Source organism: Colobus angolensis, unplaced genomic scaffold, assembly GCF_000951035.1.
Source record: "Colobus angolensis palliatus isolate OR3802 unplaced genomic scaffold, Cang.pa_1.0 Scaffold4, whole genome shotgun sequence".
NCBI classification, from domain to species: domain Eukaryota; kingdom Metazoa; phylum Chordata; class Mammalia; order Primates; family Cercopithecidae; genus Colobus; species Colobus angolensis.
In genome coordinates this window covers 11,771,894-11,792,846 of record NW_012117376.1, presented here as the reverse complement: position 1 = coordinate 11,792,846, position 20,953 = coordinate 11,771,894, and the positions used below count along the sequence as shown (strand labels likewise).

Genomic DNA, 20,953 nt, shown 5'->3' with positions numbered 1-20,953 from the left:
ATTCATTCTAAGATGGATGAATGAAGATTATAAATAGCCTCTATACAGTTCAAGTCCAAATTTGGATTTCAAAAATCCATTTGGATTTTAGAATTATGAGTAAGGGATTAGGGAACATACATGAAGCATTTTCAAATCTTCTTCTGTCATTTAGAATGAAAACATGGGAGAAAAAAGAAGAAAATGATTTGATATAGATGAGTTAAAACTGACAATGGATGAACATTTATGTGAATTATTAATAGTCATTAAAAATAACTCATCTCACTGAGAGGAGGACATGTCATATATGTTTGCCCAAAAAATGATTCTAATTTTTTGAAGTATTTTCATATGTATTTCTCAGAAGACATTCACATATTTGATTATTTTTAAATAATTCCAATAACGAGGTAGGATGAGTGTAAATATTCTTATCATTTCACAGCTGAGTAAACTAATGCTCAGAAAAGTTAATTGAATCTACTCAGCTTGTTTAGCTAGTAAATGGAGGAGCCAGGACTTTCTGACTAAATCTCAGTCTTTAAGTTAGGATATTTTCTTCCTATAAATAGGAGTAAAATCGGCCGGGCGCGGTGGCTCAAGCCTGTAATCCCAGCACTTTGGGAGGCCGAGATGGGCGGATCACGAGGTCAGGAGATCGAGACCATCCTGGCTAACACGGTGAAACCCCGTCTCTACTAAAAATACAAAAACTAGCCGGGCGAGGTGGCGGGCGCCTGTAGTCCCAGCGACTCGGGAGGCTGAGGCAGGAGAATGGCGTAAACCCAGGAGGCGGAGCTTGCAGTGAGCTGAGATCTGGCCACTGCACTCCAGTCCGGGCGACACAGCGAGACTCCGCCTCAAAAAAAAAAAAAGGAGTAAAATAACCCAAATTTGGAAGTGGTTTGACTTTCTAGGTTAAGAAACGTTAAGAAAATGATTCCTAGCACCACTGAAGGAGCCACTCCAACAGGTAGTGTCTGTTGGCTATCTAGAATTTTACTTTATTCATTTTTCTGAAAGATATTGTAGGGAATTGAGGCATAGTTTATTTTCTTTGGGACATTTGGTCTGAAAATGATACAGTCTAATGATTTCCATAGCTACAATTAAATGTCACTCTGGACAGTTGATTCAGTAATTTAAGTAGTCACAGTAACTGAGAGTTGCTCATAGCATGCTATAGGAAATATTGCACCAAAAATAAAGAATGTGATGTGTAGGATGGAGATGGGGAATATGAGATGGAAGGAAGGTAGAATTTTACTTTGATTTGTGACACAATTTCCAATCTAATATATGTGTATTACATATGTAAACTGACAAATTGAAGAGCAGGAATTTTATAAATCATCATTTCTGCTTAAACTATGTAGCCACCTGAAAGTTTGTTGGTAACCAAAGATAAAAGAAGAAATTGGAAAGTGACATTTTATTTTATTTCATGAAGGGTATAGAAATAAGAAGAAACCTCAGGCCAGGTGCAGTGGCTCATACCTGTAATCCCAGCACACTGGAAGGCTGAGGCAGGGGGATCACTTGAGCCCGGGAGTTCAAAACCAGCCTAGGCAACGTAATCAGACTGTCTCTACAAAAAATTTTTAAAATTAGGCATGGTGGTGCATATCTGTAGTTCCAGCTACTCTGGAGGTTGAGGCGGGAAGATCATTGAGCCCAGGAGGTTGAGGCTGCAGTGAGCTATGATCAGGCCACTGCACTCCAGCCTGGGCAACAGAGTGAATCCCCATCTCTTCTGGGAAAAAAATAAAAGAAGAAGAAACCTGAACTCAACTAAGACACGTATATCTTTGCAGAAACATGCTAAGGGACAAGATTTGCTTAAACGAGTATGTGAGCATCTCAATCTTTTGGAAGAAGACTATTTTGGTCTAGCCATTTGGGATAACGCAACCTCTAAGGTGAGGAGACTGCTTGAATTTAAGAAGCTGACAAAAAAATTGTTTTAATTCTTTTGTTGTTAAGAATGTATTTATACCTGCTTCTCTAAGCCAGTATTCTTAGAGTTATTACTGTCTACTCTTATTTCTTAGATTTTCCTGCTGTTTTTCTTCTAGAATTAACATTTTAAAGAAAAGACCATTGCTGGTGTATTCTTTCATCATTGAAATAAAGTATATATTATATGTTTTTAAAAGGCAAGGAAAGAGGTATGATGCACTGATTAGCAAGTACTGTAGATGTCAATAACTTAATATATTATGCAATTGGTATTGTATTTAATGCATGGGAGGTTTATAACAAATATTTGTTGAATGGATGATCTGTTATTAATATTATAATGACATATAATTAAATATAATTATAATTATAATTTGAAAGCAACATTATGAAACAGAGTAAAATCCCAATATTATTGAAACAGTCATAACAATGAATCTGACATTTCCTCCAACCTAAAAGGAAACCAGTTGTTAACTTTTGAAGGAAGTAAAAGAATGGACTTGGAGGAGGGAAGAAAGGTTAAGGACTTGGAGGAGGGAAGAAAGGTTAAGGACTTGGAGGAGTGAAGAAAGGTTAAGGACTTGGAGAAGGGAAGAAAGGTTTAAAGTCAGGTATTTCACTTCAGAATACTTGAATTATTTCCTGGGCCAATTAATTGAAAATTGCAAATATTTAACATAAATCTAATGATGAAAGCTTTAGTCCAGTTTAACAAGTATTTGCAGGTGCTGTACTAGGTGATATGGATGCAGCTGTGAATAAGGTAGACATAGTCCCTGCCCTCTGGAACTTCCAGTTTATTATGTAGATAACATTAATTACTGGTTTGATGAGCACTATACAAAAGGAAATACAGGTTGTCAGGGGAGAGTATGGCCCGGGAAGTCTCCTCTGGGGAGGTGATGCCTTAGCTGAGAGAGACCTGAAGGATAAAATGGGCAAGTGAGGTGGAGAGAGAATGGCTTGTGTAAAAACTGGAGTTGAGAGAGTGACATTTCAGGAACTGAAAGCCATCTAGCCTAGGTGAACACAGGGTATGAGGAATAGAGTAACAGATGAATCTGGAGACGTATATGGCCAGGTTGGGGGGTGGGTGTAAAGTGAGGGATCCTGGAGTCTTGTAGACACTGAATTTAAGCCATTTAAGTTCATCCTTTCTCCAAGATAATTTAAGTGTATTAAGAAAAGTTGAAGGGCAGCAGCCTTTAATGTCTGCAAACTGTAGATTAGGTTGTGTGAGTTTGATAATGCAAACTAGAAGACATGGAATTATCCTTTGCCTAAACAAAGTCTATTTGTAGAATATACCTAGTAGTTTACAAAAATTTGTTCCTTCTATGAATGACTACTAACTCAAACAGAACTGTGTTTGAGCACTAGGTTAATATTATTCTTTAAAGACTTAACCTTTACTTTGTCTCCCTCAAGGCCCAAACTAGCTTGTACTGGTAAATATAGCTAATATTTGAGTACTGTACATTTCAATATCATGAAGAGAGTAAATCTCAAATGTTCTCATCACAAGGTCAAATATTTGAAATGATGGATAGTTTGATTAATTTGATTTAATCATTTCACATAGTATTAAAAAAATCATAACATCACTTTCTGCCCCATAAATATATACTATAATTTTTCAATGAATAATTTAAAAAATTCTAGCCTTAATTGAAACCACTATTTCCCACTAGTAAGGGAACACCGAAGTTAATTTCAAAACAAAACAGGGCCCTCAAAACTACAGTGAAAAACTTTCTACAACTGTGAGCTAGAAAATTCTCCCACGAATTGGCCGGGTGCATTGGTTCACGCCTGTAATCCCAGCACTTTGGGAGGCTGAGGTGGGCGGATCACGAGGTCAGGAGATTGAGACCATGCTGGCTAACCCGGTGAAACTCCGTCTCTACTAAAAATACAAAAATTAGCCGGGGGAGGTGGCGGGAGCGGTGGCGGGCGCCTGTAGTCCCAGCTACAGAGTCCCAGCTCCAGAGGCTGAGGCAGGAGAATGGCATGAGCCGGGAGGCGGAGCTTGCAGTGAGCCGAGATTGCGCTACTGCACTCCAGCCTGGGCGACAGAGCGAGACTCTGTCTCAAAAAAAAAAAAAAAAGAAAATTCTCCCATGAATCAAGGGAAATACTCTGAAAAGTGTTTTCTGTAAGCTCAGCGAGATAATTTTGATTCCCAGAAATTGAATAGTTACATTGTGGGGGAAAAAACAACCAAAATTGATTTGAGAGTAATTAACAATCCTTTAATTTGGTATGTAAAGTCACCGAGTACCTACATCTACAAAATATGGCTGGAAATATTTTTTTGTGTGATCCAAGCATACTTACATTTCTAGAAGCTGACTCATCTAAAGCCATTCAGCAGAAGAAATAATTTCCGCTTACAGTTGAGCTTCTAGGGCCCATGTTGGGACAAAAATTTTCAGTTACACTGAAAAATTTTCACCATTACTGGAATTTATATTCTGTCCTGTCACCAAGTTTATTTTCTTTATAGTGGTTTTCACTTTTTTTTTTTGAGACAGGGTCTCACTCTGTTGCCTGTGCTAGAGTGAAGTGGTGCGATCTTGCTCACTGCAGTTTCTGCTTTCCACGCTCAAGCGATCCTCCCACTTCCGTCTTCCGAGTAGCTGGGACCACAGGCACGCACCACCATGCTTGGCCAATTTTTAAATTTTTATATTTTGTAGAGACAGGGCCTCACTATGTTGCTCAGGCTGGTCTTGAACTCCTGGGCTCAAGCAATCCTCCTGCCTCAGCCTCCCAAAGGTGCTAAATTACAGGCATGGCCCACTGTGCCTTGCCACTATTGTAATTAGTTTTTGTTTGTTTGAGACGGAGCTTCACTCTTGTCACCCAGGCTAGAGTGCAATGGCGTGATCTGTGCTCACTGAAATCTCCACCTCCTGGGCTCAAGTGATTCTCCTGCCTCAGCCTCCCAAGTAGCTGAGATTACAGGCATGCACCACCATGCCTGGCTAATTTTTTGTATTTTTAGTAGAGATGGGGGTTTCACCATGTTGGCCAGGCTGGTCTTGAACTCCTGACCTCAGGCAATTCACCCGCCTTGGCCTCCCAAAGTGCTGGGATTACAGGCGTGAGTCACTGCACCCGACTGTAATTAGTTTTTAAAGAGCAAATGTTAAATTGCTTTATTTATGTTCACTTATATATTTAGGTGTAAAGTGTTGTTAAAAGTGCTTAATATAAAACCTTAATAACAAAGTACAAACCTGGCTGTGTCAGAAAAGTGCATTATTGTCCTTGGTAAGTATTTTTGGAAAAGAAAAGTTGGTACCTCTGAATCATAATCTGGCTTCAACTTCCCTGATAGTTTATAAGAGCCCCTACTTGGGAAGTCAATGGGCAAGGGAATCCTGGGAAATACAGGCCTTGTCATAGTCAGGGCATCGGCAGGTCTGTATGGACCAGGTTCTTATAGGACATCCAGCGGGAACATCATCAAAGGGAATGGGCTACTCTATATTTTATGCTTCTAAGTTTATTATGGTCAACCTCCAGCTCAGAAGTAAGTCAAAACAGAGTTTTGTTTTGTTTTATTAAAACAAGAGTCCTTAGCTGATCTCAGAAGCAGAGCATGGAAGGGAAAGTAAGAACTTCATTAGCACATGGCCTGGGTAAATCTTGTACAAAAATGAATCTGGGGAAGATTTACCTTAGGATTGTCAACTTAAAGGGTCAATACAGTAGCAAAAACACCTTAGTGATGGCAGGCCTTCCTTAATATGCTGTCTCTTGGCTGGGTGCGGTGGCTCATGCCTGTAATCTCAGCACTTTGGGAGGCTGAACTGGGTGGATCTCCTGAGTTCACGACCAGCCTGGCCAATATTGTGAAACCCCATTTCTATTGAAAATACAAAAATTAGCCAGGCATGGTGGCACAATCCTGTAATCCCATCTACTCGGGAGGCTGAGGCATGAGAATCACTTGAACCCAGGAGGCAGAGGTTGCAGGGAGCCAAGGTCATGCCTTTGCACTCCAGCTGGGGCAACAGAGTGAGACCCTGTCTCAAAATAAATAAATAAATAAATAAATAAATAAATAAATAATGCTGTCTCTTAAGTCACAGTTGTCTCTTAAGTCACAGTTGTCTAGTCTAGATGGGTATCACGGTCTGTTTTGTACACAGCTGTCCCGGGTATCTCCCATCACTATCATCCTGCAGATGTGCTTTGCCTCTTTCCTGTGATGTTATTCCTGTTTCCTTTATCCTTGCTTTTCCTTGTGTTTTGATAGAGTGCTACTCCTCAGAAATGGTACATGGGATGCAATTGTTTTTGAGACATTACATGTCTGAAAAGATGGCTTTATTCTGCCTTCACATTTGATTGTGAATTTTGTTGGGTATAGGATTTTAGGCTTGAAATTATTTGCCTTCAGAATTTTGAAGGCATTGCTTCATTGTCTTCTAGTTTCCAGTGTTGCTCTTGAAAGGGCCAGAGCCATTTTGATTTTTGATCTTTTATATGACTTTTGTTCCTCTCCCTCCTCCTTTACACAATCAAGTGAGTATGATCTTTTCTTTTTTCTTGTCCTTACGAAGTTGAGAGTTCACAATTACATATCTTGGTGTGGGTTGATTTTCATCTATTATTCTGGGCCCACGTCTATTTTTTACCAGACTGATTTCCTAAAGAATGTTATTTAGCATATTGCCTGGCCTTAATGTGGTAGGCCTTCAACAAATGTTTATTGAAAAAGTGAGACACATTGTTACACTTGAGAGAATAGCTTTGCCACATACTAGTTGCAAGTTAGGTAAGTTACTTGTCCTGTTTTCCCATTGGTAAAATGAGAATGATAATGAGATAATCTATATGAAAGCATGTAGAATCATGCCTGACACATAGTAAGCATTCAATAAAAATAAGGTATTATCATTATTATTATGATAGTATTATTGGCTGGGCATGGTAGCTCATACCTGTAATCCCAGCACTTTGGGATGTAGAGGCAGGCAGATCACTTGAGCCCAGGAGTTTGAGACTAGTGAAACCCTGTCTCTACCAAAACTGAAAAAATTAACTGAGTGTGGTGGTGCATACCTCTAGTCCCAGCTACTCGGTAGGTTGAGGTGGGAGGATAACCTGAGCCTGGGAAGTCGAGGCTGCAGTGAGCCATGAGTACACCACTGCACTTGCCTGGGTGATAGGGACAAGACCCTATATCCCCCCGCCCCCCCCCCAAAAAAAAAAGATACTATTATTATTTTCAAATGAAATTACCAATTAGTCAAGGCCTTGACTTTAAAAGAAAAGATTTGTGTGTTGTAATCTAGAGATGCATTCTGGAGCATCCTTCGGGTTGAATATTCTACCTGTTCTTTTCTTAGGATGTACAAAAGAACAGTGTATCTTTTACTTAAAATTGATTGTATTTAGCAAGACTATATGGCTTTATTTTATCTATTAGAAAAAAATAAAATCACCACAAATTTAGTTAAAGATCTAATTGGCTTTTATTTGTGATTCAAGTATTAGGCAGCCTCCATTCTACAAAATAGAATGAGGGCTCCCAATAAGCAATGGCAGAACAGTGGGTTTTGTAAGGTAGGAATAAGGAAACCAAATAATAGGAAAAAGCTGATTAGTTTATGTCGTTACTTTTCTTCTAAACGCTAAAGCAGAGAGGGCTTCCTTGTTAAACTGACTCAGGTAGATTGGAATCTCCTGTTTTCAGAAAAAACTGGTCTATTTAGCATCTACCCACTTCCTTTAGGTTTCAGTTTGATTATGTGGTATTTAGTGTGAGTGACTCCATTTTGGTTTGGCCTGATCTGTTGGAGCCAGTGAAGAAGCTTAGACCAAAACAATGGCCTTCCATAATTTTTGTTTAACACTATCATTCCATGTATATGTACTGTCAAGCCAAATTTCTAGATAAGACCCTCTCTAGAAGTACACAGATACTTGTTAAATGATTGAATCCATAAAGTTCATAGTAAATCATGGTCATCTAAGTTTTCTGCCATTCTGAAAATACAGAAGGTAATAGAGCTATACACGCTTTGGGGGCTCACCCTCCCATTTTACAGATGAGGAAACTGAAGCACATAAAGGCAGAGTGACATCCTCTAGTTGCATAGTCAGTTTACTCCTGTAGCTCCTTGCCTGCTGCCCCTTCCTAAGTTATTTTCTTATTTAGCTTTTTACTCCTTTCCTTGATTTTACATTTCACCTGTAGTTTTTTTGTTTCCTCTACAGAATTAGTTTATGTTGTAGAAAAAAATGTGAGCCATAATACAGTGAGAGAGAACTGTTTTCTTTCCATTCTCTGGTGTCTTCTTTTTGTGTATGTAAAGATTTGTCCTTTGTATATGTAACTTCTGTCATTAACAACTTTGTGCTTTGTTTGTAGACAGTTGAGTACATTTAGCAGGGAGGAAAGTTTTCCCTCATATGGAGTGGCTTACTTGTTCACTTTTCCTACTCACTGCATGATAATGGGCCTGTTGCTAGGGTCTGGCAGGATAAGTGGAAAAGCAGTAAGAAGCAAACTTCTTTTTTTTTCAGGCTGGAGTGCAGTGGTACCATCTTGGCTCACTGCAACCTCCAACTCCTAGATTCCAGCGATTCTCATGCCTCAGCCTCCCACATAGCTGGGATTACAGGCACCCACCACCACACCCAGCTAATTTTTGTATTTTTAGTAGAGACAGGGTTTCACCGTGTTGGTCAGACTGGTCTTGAACTCTTGACCTCAGGTGATCCACCTGCCTCGGCCTCGCAAAGAGCTGGGATTACAGGCATGAGCCACTGTGCTCAGCCCAGAAGCAAACTTCTATAGCTCTGTGAGAGATTTGTTGCCACTATGAATCAAAATTGTCAGTTAAATAGTTGCTTTCTATATTTTATTCCTGCTTAGAATTATTTACTAATGAATCAAGGACTTTTTCCTTGGGAGAAAAGTCACTTACATTAATTCCCCCTTCCTCCAAATTTCATCTGTAAGCAGAAAAATTGTGCTCTTCTGGTCAATAATGAGAATTTTAAATTAGGACTACATTCAATTCAATAGTATGTAGTCGTTGTCTTTTTCCATCCATTTTCTGTGTCGATGAATTTTCTTACCTTTAGAGTCAGATAATCAGCTCTGAAAAGATCGTCAGTCAAACCAGAAGTCTTTTGCTCACCTTCATGGGCAAAGAGCAACCACCAGTGGAGTGACTATTAAGTCAAGAGTATGAGTAATTTAGTTTATAGTCATCTGAAAGGATTGATTGTTTCTCATTGATTCATGTCTGGCCTTGAAGGCAAGTGACAGTCACGGTTGTGTCTTTATTTTCTGGCAAATTAGAAAGATGAAGGGGAATTTTGTAAATATACTTTCAGAGTAGAGAGGCTGCATTTGTGATCTTGTCTTTTGCTATAGAGATTTGGGTCAACACTTCTAGTGAATTTAAATGTAGTTTTTTGTTTATTATTATTATTATTATTATTATTTGTGTGTTAGCTTAGTACTTAAAGAATGAGACCTAGAATTACCTGTGCTCTAGAGTTTCTGTAACATATCTTGGAGCAGTGATTTGAAGTCAACATCCTAACAGCAGCATAGATAATTGTTATTCCTTGAGTTAAGACAGGTAGACTTCTGGAGCTGTAGAAAAGTCTTTTACCTCAAAAGACAAGGATTTGTATAGATCTCTTATGTGTATGTGTGGGGGTTTTAGGACCTCCATGTAAGGGTAGTTGATGACTAACTCAGGAAATGGAGTTCTTTTTTTAAAACATTATGACCTAAGGTTGTAAATGCTGCAAAAGATATGAAAGGCTCCTGTGTTAGTCTATTCTTGCACTGCTATAAAGAAATACCTGACTAGGTAATTTACAAAGAAAAAAGGTTTAATTGGCTCATGGTTCTGCAGGCTGTACAGGAAGCATGGTGGCATCAGTTTCTGGAGAAGCCTTAGGAAACTTAGAATCAAGGCAGAAGACTAAGGGGAAGCTGGCACGTCTTATACGTGGCCAGAGCAGGAGGAAGAGGGGGTGGGATGCTACATACTTTGAAACAACCAGATCTTGTGAGAACTGTTATCACGAGAACAACACCAAAGGGGGAAATCTGCCCCCATGATCCAGTCATCTCCCACCAAGCACCACCTCCAACACTAGGGATTACAATTTGACATGAGATTTGGGTGGGGATACACATCCAAACTATATCTGCTCCTATTCATTTTACCTCTTTAAATGCCATCTCTCTAGTTGAAACTTTATTAATAATCTATCCTGGTTTACTTCAGTAGCATCATTCATCTATTCTTTGTTCATTCATTCATAAACATTTGTTGTTCAGATAGTATCTGCCTTGTGCTGGGCAGAGCTATAAAAGACAGTCTTTTTCCTCATGGAGCTCCCAAACTGACTCGGCAATAGCAGTAAGATGGACACCCACATAGATGGGGAGTCAGAAGCGTTTTTCTGGAGAAGGTAATAACAGATATGAGTTATAAGAGACAGTCAGGAATCTTCCAGATGAAGAAATAGGGAGAGAGTATTTCAAGTAGAAGAAACCACTTGTGAGAAGGTGTTTTGAAAGAAGAACCCATGGGAGACAGGTAATACTTCAGTTGAATGAATGAGTATCTGTATCAGGATATTGCTGCTCTTCATCTCTATATTATTTGGAAACTTGTTTTTTAAGCCAGAGAAGGAATGTAATTCTTTTTAATGCACAAGCTTAAATTCTGCTTAAAATGTTAATATATTTAATTCTCGAGATATGATTGATAAAATAGACTCTTCAAAAAGAATCCATACCACTGAAAATATTCAGATAGAACTAGATTATTCAGAATTGCTATTTTAGGGGACATCTGAAGATCCTGCTTTTTTTTCTGTAGCTCTAACCCTTTCTTCCATGCTGTAACCATACTCTGTGAGAAATTGGTTTACATATATTATTCTCTATTTCCTTACTGCATATTAGTTTAACATAACACAAGAGAGGTGTAAATCATACACATATATCCCAAATAATTTTTTTTTTTTTTTGAGATGGAGTCTTGCTCTGTTGCTCAGCCTAGAGTGCAGTGGCTCGATCTTGGCTCACTGCAAGCTCTGCCTCCCGGGTTCACGCTGTTCTCCTGCCTCAGCCTCCCAAGTATCTGGGACTACAGGCGCCCACCACCACGCCCAGCTAATTTTTTGTGTTTTTAGTAGAGATGGGGCTTCACCGTGTTAGCCGTGATAGTCTTGATCTCCTGACCTCGTGATCCGCTCGCCTCGACTTCCCAAAGTGCTGGGATTACAGGCATAAGCCATTGCACCTGGCCAGAGAATTTTTAAAAAGTGAACACATCTTTGTAAACGCCCCCAAGATAAGAAAAATGAACATTACCAGAACTCTAAAATCCCCTATTGTGTCCCTTCCAGTCACTACCTCCAACCCTTTATCTGTTGTTACTCCTCCCCACTCCCCGTCAAAAGTAACTTCTTCCTCCTGCCTGGGCGACATAGTGAAACTCTGTCTCTACAAATACAAAAAAATTAGCCAAGTGTGGTGGTGAGCACCTGTGGTCCCAGCTACTCAGGAGGCAGAGGTGGGAGGATTGCTTGAGTCGGAGAGGTGGAGGTTGCAGTGAGCCGAGATTGTGCCACTGCACTCCAACCTGGGTAACAGAGTGAGATCCTATCACAAAATAAAAAATAAAAAAAAAAAAAAAAAAAAGTTACTTCATCCTGATGTCTAGCACCATCAATCACTTTTGCCTGTTTTTATACTTTGCATAAATAAAGTCATACAGTGTCTTCTCTTAGGTCAGGTTTCTTTGGTTTCATTCATTATGATGTTTTTGAGATTCATTCATGCTGTTTTAAATAGCAATAGTTCATTTTCATTACTGTATAATTTTTTTTTTTTTTTGAGACAGAGTCTCGTTGTCCAGGCTGGAGTGCAGTGGTACAATGCTGACTCACTGCAACCTCCACCTCCCTGGCTCAAACGATCCTCCTGCTTCAGCCTCCTGGCCTCGTTACTGTGTAATATAATATTTCATTGTTTGACTGCACCACACTTTATGTACTCTACTACTGATAGACATTTGGCTTGTTTACAGTTTGGGGCTTTTATGAATATTTCTGCTAGGAACATTCTTACAGGTGCCCTTTGGTATACATCTTACCATAACCGTTTCTGTTGGACATGTTCCTAGGTGTGAGACTGACGGATTTTCGAGAAGGCATATGTTCAGCTTTAGTGATACTATCGAACAGTTTTCTGTGGTGGTTTTACCAGTTTACACTCTCACGAGTAATGAGCGAAAGTTTCAGCTGTGCCATGTTCTCATTTGCACTTGATGTAACTCATTGTATTTTGATTTCTTCCCTTATTGCTCTGCTGAAACTGCTCTTACCAAGATAAATCTGACATTTTTTATCCTCATGTTACTTGTCCGTTTTGCAGTATTGATGATCTTAATTACTCCCTCCTTGAAACTTCCTATTCCTTTAGATACTGTGATACCAGCCTTTCCTGTCTTTCTCCTACCACTGTAGTCTCTTCTCCTCAATTTACTTCTCAGCTCTTTGTTCTCTCTCTATCCCTTAAATGTAAGGGTTCCCCAAGTGTTCCCCTTTATTTTCACTCTAATACATACTCCTTGGGTGATTTTTAAATCTTCTTTAATGGGTTCATCTACCACCTACATGAGGAAGGTGTCCAAATGTATATCTGGCCCAAATTTATTTTCTGAGTGCCAGACCTGCTTATACAGCTTTCTCTTGAAATATTCCACTTGGATTTCCAAAGATACTTTAAACATATACCTATTTAAATTATTCTACAATTTATTCATTCAGCTGTTTGATGTACATGTAGGTTGTTTCTTGTTGCTATTTTTTCTTCTTTGTAACATTTGTTCATTTTCCTTTATTTCCTGTTTTAGTGAATAGTGCCACATCCACCCAGTTGCCCAAGCCAGCAACTTGAGAATTATTCTTTACCACTATACCTTACCAGCTCTCATCATGAGCCCACCCTTCCCCTACATCCCACTTACTTAGTCACAAATCCTAATAGCTTTAACTCCTAATTTTTTTTCCTCTGTCCCATAGACTTTATCCCATCAGACCCTTTTGATTATCAATATCAGTACCATTTATTGAATACTGGCTATGTGCTTTTAGTATACATCAAATAATTTAACCCACAATAACTCTGTGAGGATGATAGTTTTATCCCAATTATACATATGAGAAAATTGAGGCTCAGAAACACTGTCTTATATAAAGTTACACAGCTGCTAAATAGTAGAGAGGGTGAGGCAGGATTGAAATTCAAGACTGTGTGACTTCAAAGCCTGTACCCTTAACCATTATCCTCTGCTGGACCACAGTTATCACTCTGAACAACAGTGCCTTTTTTGGTCCCCCTGGCTACAATCATGCTTTCTCTAATTGATGTCACTCCTTTATTTTAAATCCTTCTATGACTCCTGCTTGCTAAGAACTTGATAAAATCTAAGTTCTTAGCATGGAATAATCTCCCTCCATATCTGGTCCTTACTGTTCTTTTCAGTTTTACATCTCTCCTCTTTGCCTCTATGGTCCAGCTATGCTGAACCATATGCAACAACTCAGGTGTATTGCAGTCACTTTTATACTTTTGTGCCTTTCTAATTACTTCCTTTTCTTCTTTGCCTGGCTAACTCATTTGTCCTTCCAGACTCCATTTAGATCCCCCAGACATTCAATTAAGAAACATTTCCTAACTGACTTTTAAACCATTCTGGTGCATGTCCTCTGTGCTCTCAGAATACCCTGTGCTCTAGCATAGCACTAGCACATATTTTTATCATTGTAATTATCACACCTCGAACAAACTGATTGTTCTCTTTTTGCCTCCTGATTAGAATGACAGCTCCCTGAGGACCAGTGCTAGTTTTCAATCTTTCTTTCTTTCTTTTTTTTTTTTTTGTAACCACAGTGCCTAGCACATGGAAGCATTCCTCAAATATTTGTTGGCTAACTCAAATGCTAGGAATTCAAGCATAAAAGTACCTGTTCTTGTACACATTGATTTTTATTATCTCCAGAAGATTTTGTTTTTTATTTTGATTTGGAGGTGTAGATAATTGAAGCAATAACAATTTATTCTACATAGTAGCTTATACCTTGCAGTCTTTATATGATTGACATAAAACTGGATTTGCCTTCCCTATGTCAAGTTAGTAGAAATTCTAGCACAGACTCAGAATGGCTCATAGAATCCCTGGAAGGAACTTGGCAGCTTCAGCTTACCTAGGGAGATTCTCTTAAAATAATGGAAAACATGGAGTCCTCTATGGTAAGAAATATCTACTCCAAAGTGGTAAAAAGTGGTAGTAGTTCTGGATGGCGTGGTGTAAACCAGGGTTCTCAGAGGTTTCATGAAACTCAGTTGATGCTTTTAAAGTCTTTCTTTGCCTTTGAAAATACAGCAACTTTTTTTAAACTTTCTTTAGTCTAAATGAAAGACTAAGGAGAAAACACCCAGGTCACCCCTTTCTGACAGGGCTTAAGCAAGTATGTGCTTATTTTTATACCTTAGAACAATTTAATACTATGTGGCATTTATTTATGTATATTAATGTTCTGGTTTAATTATGGTGGGAGTATAAAAGAAAACTAGTCCTCTTACGTTTATTGTCTGTTGTAATGATTATATAATAGTCAAAGTAGTATATAATCAATTTAAGAAATGTGGTGTTCAAGCCCATTCCTTCAGTAGGGCAAATGGTATGGTCACCATATGCTCTGCCCTTGTTGGTAGAGGGTGAGGAGGGGGACACCTTACTCCTTTTTTCTAAATACCACTGTCTCTGGGTGTGGGGGCTGACACCTGTAATCTCAGCACTTTGGGAGGCCGAGGTGAGCAGATCACTTGAGATCAGGAGTTTGAGACCAGCCTGGCCAACATGGTGAAACCCCATCTCTACTAAATATACAAAAAAATAAGCCAGCCATGGTGGTGGTTGCCTGTAATCCCAGCTACTCGGGAGGCTGAGGCAGGAGAATTACTTGAACCTGGGAGGTGGAGGTTGCAGAGAACCAAGACTGCATCACTAAACTCCAGCCTGGGCCACAGAGCGAGATCCTATCTAAATAAATAAATAAAATGTCACTAAAATTCAATTTTAAATCTTTGGATAAGGGAAGGGGAGGGATTAGGAAGAGGCAAGAAAGGGGTTCCTGAGGTGGTAGTAATGTTATAATTCTTGTATGTTCACATTGATATTTTATTGATCTTTATACTTATGTTTTATGTACTTTTTGATATGTATCTTATATTCCACTAAAATGTTTTAAACATTTCTAGAAATTTAGAAATTTCTGTCTTTAAACATTTCTCAGAGGGATCTATGAACAATGTTAATGGTGAGGTTCTTTTCCAGTGCCCTTATTTTGCATGGTCCACCATGGGTTGAGGAGCCCTAGCCTAGTGGTGTGCTGATTCTAAGTGGAGTGGGAGAACAGTGAAGGACAACATTGGCGTGGGCAAGAGTAGTTCGGGAAAACAAAATATTTATTCATTCAGTAAACTGGGCACAAGCCATGTACTGAATACTGTGCTGATACAGAAAACTTTGGCCAGGCACAGTGGCTCATGCCTATAATCCCAGCACTTTGGGAGGCCGAGCCGGGCGGGTCACCTGAGGTCAGGAGTTGGAGACCAGCCTGACCAACATGGTGAAACGTCATCTCTACTTAAAATACAAAAATTATCTGGGCATGGTGGCACGCACCTGTAATCCCAGCTACTCGGGAGGTGGAGGCAGGAGAATCACTTGAACCTGGGAGGCAGAAGTTGCCGTGGGCTGAGATCGAGATTGTACCATTGCACTCCAGCCTGGGTGATAAGAGTGAAGCACTGACTCAAAAAAAAAAAAAAGAAGAAAAAAAAGAATTTGAGACCAGCCTGGCCAACATGTTTGGCAAAACCCCATCTGTACTAAAAATACAAAAATTAGCCAGGCGTGGTGGCGAGCGCCTATAATCCCAGCTACTTGGGAGGCTGAGTCAGGAGAATTGCTTGAATCTGCAAGGCAGAGGTTGCAGTGAGCTGAGATTGTGCCAGTGCACTCTAGCTAGGGTGACAGAGCGAGACTCCTTCTCAAAAAAAGAAAAGAAAAAACTTGAAGGTGACCAAAGGTCAGGGTTGGAGAAGAAAATAAAATGTGGATGCTGTCAATTAATTCTGGTTATAGCTATCTACTAGTCTTTATACACTAATATAAATAACCAAAGCTTACTTAGCTTTTGCTGTTTACTAATGTATTTACATGTATTAACTCATTTTATCTTCACAGTAACACTATGAAGTAGGCAGTACTACCAATATCTCATTTTATAGATGAGGAAGCTGAGGTACAGATTTCCTAAAGTCACTCAGCCAGGAAGTAGTGGAGCTAATATTCAGCCCAAATGTCAGGGTTCCTTTTTGTCTGCTCAAAATCACTATGCTTTGTGAAATTAATGCAAAGACTATCAAAGGAAATGCAGGCTGATCTGGAGGCACTATTTGAAGATAGTCAGTGATCCAGCTTCCAGTACCCTGTTGTTTATGTGTTTTGGAGCTCTGTGTGAATGCCTTTTCTCCTTTTTACAGACGTGGCTGGATTCTGCCAAAGAAATAAAAAAGCAGGTTCGTGGTAAGTGGATATAACTCTTTTTATAGTTCTTTCTTTCTTTTAGTAGGTCAGAGGATTTCCAAGCATTTCTGGCTGTGAGTCAGTCACTTTAGAATCCTGACTACTGCAGATTGCTTTGAAATCGAGATAAAGCCTTCTCCTGGAAGGAGGAGATTCCATAATAGAAAAATATAGCAGAGGTGGATACTATTGAGATGTAGGTCAGATTTTATTGATTTTTTTTTTTACAACTGGGCAAAGTTGGGGAAGATAGAAAGAGTTGAGAGTAACAGAAGGTGGAAAAGAACAAAGATTAGAAAAGAAAAAGGATATGGGAGTCAGTTCTTAAAATGGTAGTGACTGAAACTGCAGTTGCTTTCTAGGAGTTTGCTGCCGTGTCCTATTCCTTTTAAATTGTTCTGAACTATTGCATTAAAATTTTATGTTTTCCTCTTTATGGTTGTTTTCATCCCTTTTAACAGTCCTCTTCTAAACTGTAGTATAAAGGACTGTGGAAGAAAAAAAGAATGGAAGGACAAGAATTGCTTGCCACTGACCCTTCTGACATATTGGCTTTGCTCCTACCTCTAACTCTAATGTATAGTCCCGCTTTACACCCTGATCCGACTGGTGTCCTGGGATAAATATTTCTGGATTGAAAAAAGTATAGATTAGTATTTTGCAGTCCCCGGCCCAATGGCTAATTAAAACTGCCTGTCCTTTTAGTTTAGTTTTGAAGAAACTTCCAGGAAGTGCAATAGTTGTTATTTATCATGATTAGTAAGTTTTAACACTCACCTGAAAACAAACTTTGCTTTTCATTTGTTTCTTAGAAGAAAACACTTTTGTTATGGTGAAATGTTTTTCTTTAGACCCTGTTTGTAATTGTTTAGTTTTCTTAAGTGAAGAAACAAAACACTCTTTTGGACTGATAACTCTATGTTTGCTTTCCACCTATAAAAAGCTTGTTTTGGCCAGGCACGGTGGCTCAAGCCTGTAATCCCAGCACTTTGGGAGGCCGGGACGGGCGGATCATGAGGTCAGGAGATCGAGACCATCTGGCTAACACGGTGAAACCCCGTCTCTACTAAAAAAAAAATACAAAAAAAAAACTAGCCGGGCGAGGTGGCGGGCGCCTGTAGTCCCAGCTACTCAGGAGGCTGAGGCAGGAGAATGGCGTGAACCCAGGAGGTGGAGCTTGCAGTGAGCTGAGATCCGGCCACTGCACTCCAGAGAGCGAGACTCTGTCTCAAAAAAAAAAAAAAAAAGCTTGTTTTAAAATGCAAGTCAGAGCAAACAAATATTTAGGATATTTGAGACACCATAAGAAAAATGTAACTCCTTGCTCCTTTCAATGAAAATACTTTTAATATGAAATATTAGGAACATATGATTATACAAGAAGATTCTTTAGGAGAAAAAGTTAACAGAGTTTATGATGAGTAAAAAAGAGTATCTAGTGGATTATCTTCCTGGGTATTTAAAAAAAAATCTTGCTAAGAAAAGGAACCTTAATATTTTTCAGTTAAAAAAAATTATACCATCCTGGCCAACATGGTGAAACCCTGTCTCTACTAAAAATACAAAAATTAGCTGGATGTGGTGGCACATGGGAGGCTGAGGCAGGAGAATTGCTTGAACCAGGGAGTCGGAGGCTGCAGTGAGCCAAGATCGTGCCACTGCGTTCCAGCCTGGAGACTCCATCTCAAAAAAAAAAAAATTACGGAATAATAAAAACACTTTCTTCAACATGGGGGAAAAAAACCCAAAAAACAATAACAAAAAAAACCATGTCCCTTACAAAAACTTTAATAGAGAATCAAATTGTAAACATTTTTTTAAGACAAAGGGAAGAATGACATTTATTGCAAAGGTGGGAGTTTTAAGTTTTTTTGTTTGTTTTGTTTTTGTTTTTTGTTTGTTTGTTTTGAGACGGAGTTTTGTTCTTGTTGCCCAGGCTGGAGTACAGTGGTGTGATTTCGGCTCACTGCAACCTCCACCTCCCAGATTCAAACGATTCTCCTGCCTCAGCCTCCCAAGTAGCTGGGATTACAGGCATGTGCCACCATGCCCGGCTAATTTTGTATTATTTTTAGTAGAGACAGGGTTTCGCCATGTTGGCCAGGATGGTTTGGAACCCCTGACCTCAGGTGATCCACCCACCTTGGCCTCCCAAAGTGTTGGGATTACAGGCGTGAGCCACCATGCCCAGCCCTTAAGTTTTTTTTTTTTTTAATCACGCAGGTAATATATACCCATTGTAAGAAATTTAAACATTATAGGAAATTATCATGAAGAATGTAAGAGTCCTCTAAATCCTGTCCTCTGGATACAATCACTGTTAAACTGATATAATCTGCAATATTTTTTTCTAGGCACATAAAAATTTTACATTTTAAAATCACAAGTATATGGCCGGTCGCGGTAGCTCACACCTGTAATCCCAGCACTTTGGGGGGCCAAGGCAGGTGGATAACCTGAGGTCAGGAGTTCAACAGTAGCCTGGCCAACATGGTGAAACCCTATCTCTACTTAAAATGCAAAAATTAGCTGAGTGTGGTGGCAGGCACCTGTAATTCCAGCTACTCGGGAGGCTGAGGCAGCAGAATGGCATGAACCTGGGACGCGGAGCTTGCAGTGAGCCAAGATCATGCCACTGCACTCCAGCCTGGGCGACCAAGCGAATCTGTCTCAAAAAAAAGAAAAAAAAATTGTTATAGATATTCAACAATAAAATTTTTTCCGTATTTCAAAAAATACAGAAAATAGAAGAATGACATTTATCTATTGCAGAATTAACATTTTTTATTAAAAATAGAACAGTACAGGTAAGATTTGTCTGTTTTCCTCTCAGTCCCATCTCCTTCTCTCCCTATCCATAGAAATCTATTGTTATGAATTTGAGGTGATACCTTTCAATCCATTTTATATATATATTTTTTCATATATCCATACTTACATACCTGTAGTATCGCTTTGTCTGTTTTTTTTTTAAATCTCCCTCAGACCCAGCCTTACCCGTTTGGACCTTTTTCTAAGGTTTGTCAATCTCTTCTTCCTCCTAGCTTAATTTTTAGCTTTGATTATTCTCTTGGTTCTGGATAAGAAAAATCACCCTTCCTGGATGGGCATGGTGGCTCATGCCTGTAATCCCAGCACTTTGGGAGGCCAAGGAGGGTGGATCACGAGGTCAGGAGTTTGAGACCAGCCTGGCCAACATAGTGAAACCTCATCTCTACTAAAAATACAAAAAATTAACCGGGCGTGGTGGCACATGCCTGTAATCCTAGCTACTCAGGAGGCTGAGGCAGGAGAATCACTTGAACCCGGGAGGCGGAGGTTGCAGTGAGCCAAGATGATGCCATTGCACTCCAGCCCGAGAGACAGTGCAAGACTCCATCTCAAAAAAAAAAAAAAGGCCGGGCGCGGTGGCTCAAGCCTGTAATCCCAGCACTTTGGGAGGCCGAGACGGGCGGATCACGAGGTCAGGAGATCGAGACCATCCTGGCTAACACGGTGAAACCCCGTCTCTACTAAAAAATACAAAAAAAACTAGCTGGGCGAGGTGGCGGGCGCCTGTAGTCCCAGCTACTCGGGAGGCTGAGGCAGGAGAATGGCGTAAACCCGGGAGGCGGAGCTTGCAGTGAGCTGAGATCCGGCCACTGTACTCCAGCCTGGGCGACAGAGCGAGACTCCACCTCAAAAAAAAAAAAAAAAAAAAAAAAGAAAGATCACTCTTCCTTTTTGGAATAGTACAGAGCAAAAGCAAGAAATCTGTATACCTTCTATATATATTGTAAGTTACTGACACATAATTTCTACAAATTATGTCTTAAAATATAACCCATGTCTTTTTCTTCCTTCTCTTCTTTCCCTGCAGAGGTCACTACTGTCCAGAATTTTATGTTAATGATTCCTTTGAATTTTTCGAAATGCTTTTTATTATCTATGAATGTATACCTAAAAATATAATGTTTTGTTTTATCTTTTTGAACATTGTGTAAATTGAATTATGTAACAGGTAATCATGTGCATTTTCCTTTTCTTACTCAAAGTAATTTTTGTAATTCCTCCCTGTTGAAAAAGAAAATTTGCCGGGCGCAGTGGCTCACGCCTGTAATCCCAGCACTTTGGGAGGCCAAGGCAGGCAGATCACCTGAGTTTGAGACCAGCCTGACCAATATGGTGAAACCGCGTCTCTACTAAAAATACAAAATTAGCCAGGTGTGGTGGCATGCGCCTGTAATCCCGGCTACTGGGGCGGCTGAGGGAGGAGAACTGTTTGAACCTGAGAGGTGGAGGTTGCAGTGAGCCGAGATCACACCATTGCACTCCAGCCTGGGCAACAAGAACAAGACTCCATTTCAAAA

The 20,953-nt window shown here is 39.6% G+C and overlaps 1 protein-coding gene across 1 annotated transcript in view; it reads left to right on the top strand.

The window, feature by feature from the left end:
* Nucleotides 1-20,953, top strand: part of EPB41 (erythrocyte membrane protein band 4.1) — a 253,110-nt gene that overhangs the window by 113,796 nt on the left and 118,361 nt on the right. The window contains exons 4-5 of the mRNA XM_011955664.1: nt 1,797-1,901; nt 16,562-16,604. Coding sequence (XP_011811054.1) covers nt 1,797-1,901; nt 16,562-16,604 — 148 coding nt within the window. The remainder of the gene's footprint in view (nt 1-1,796; nt 1,902-16,561; nt 16,605-20,953) is intronic.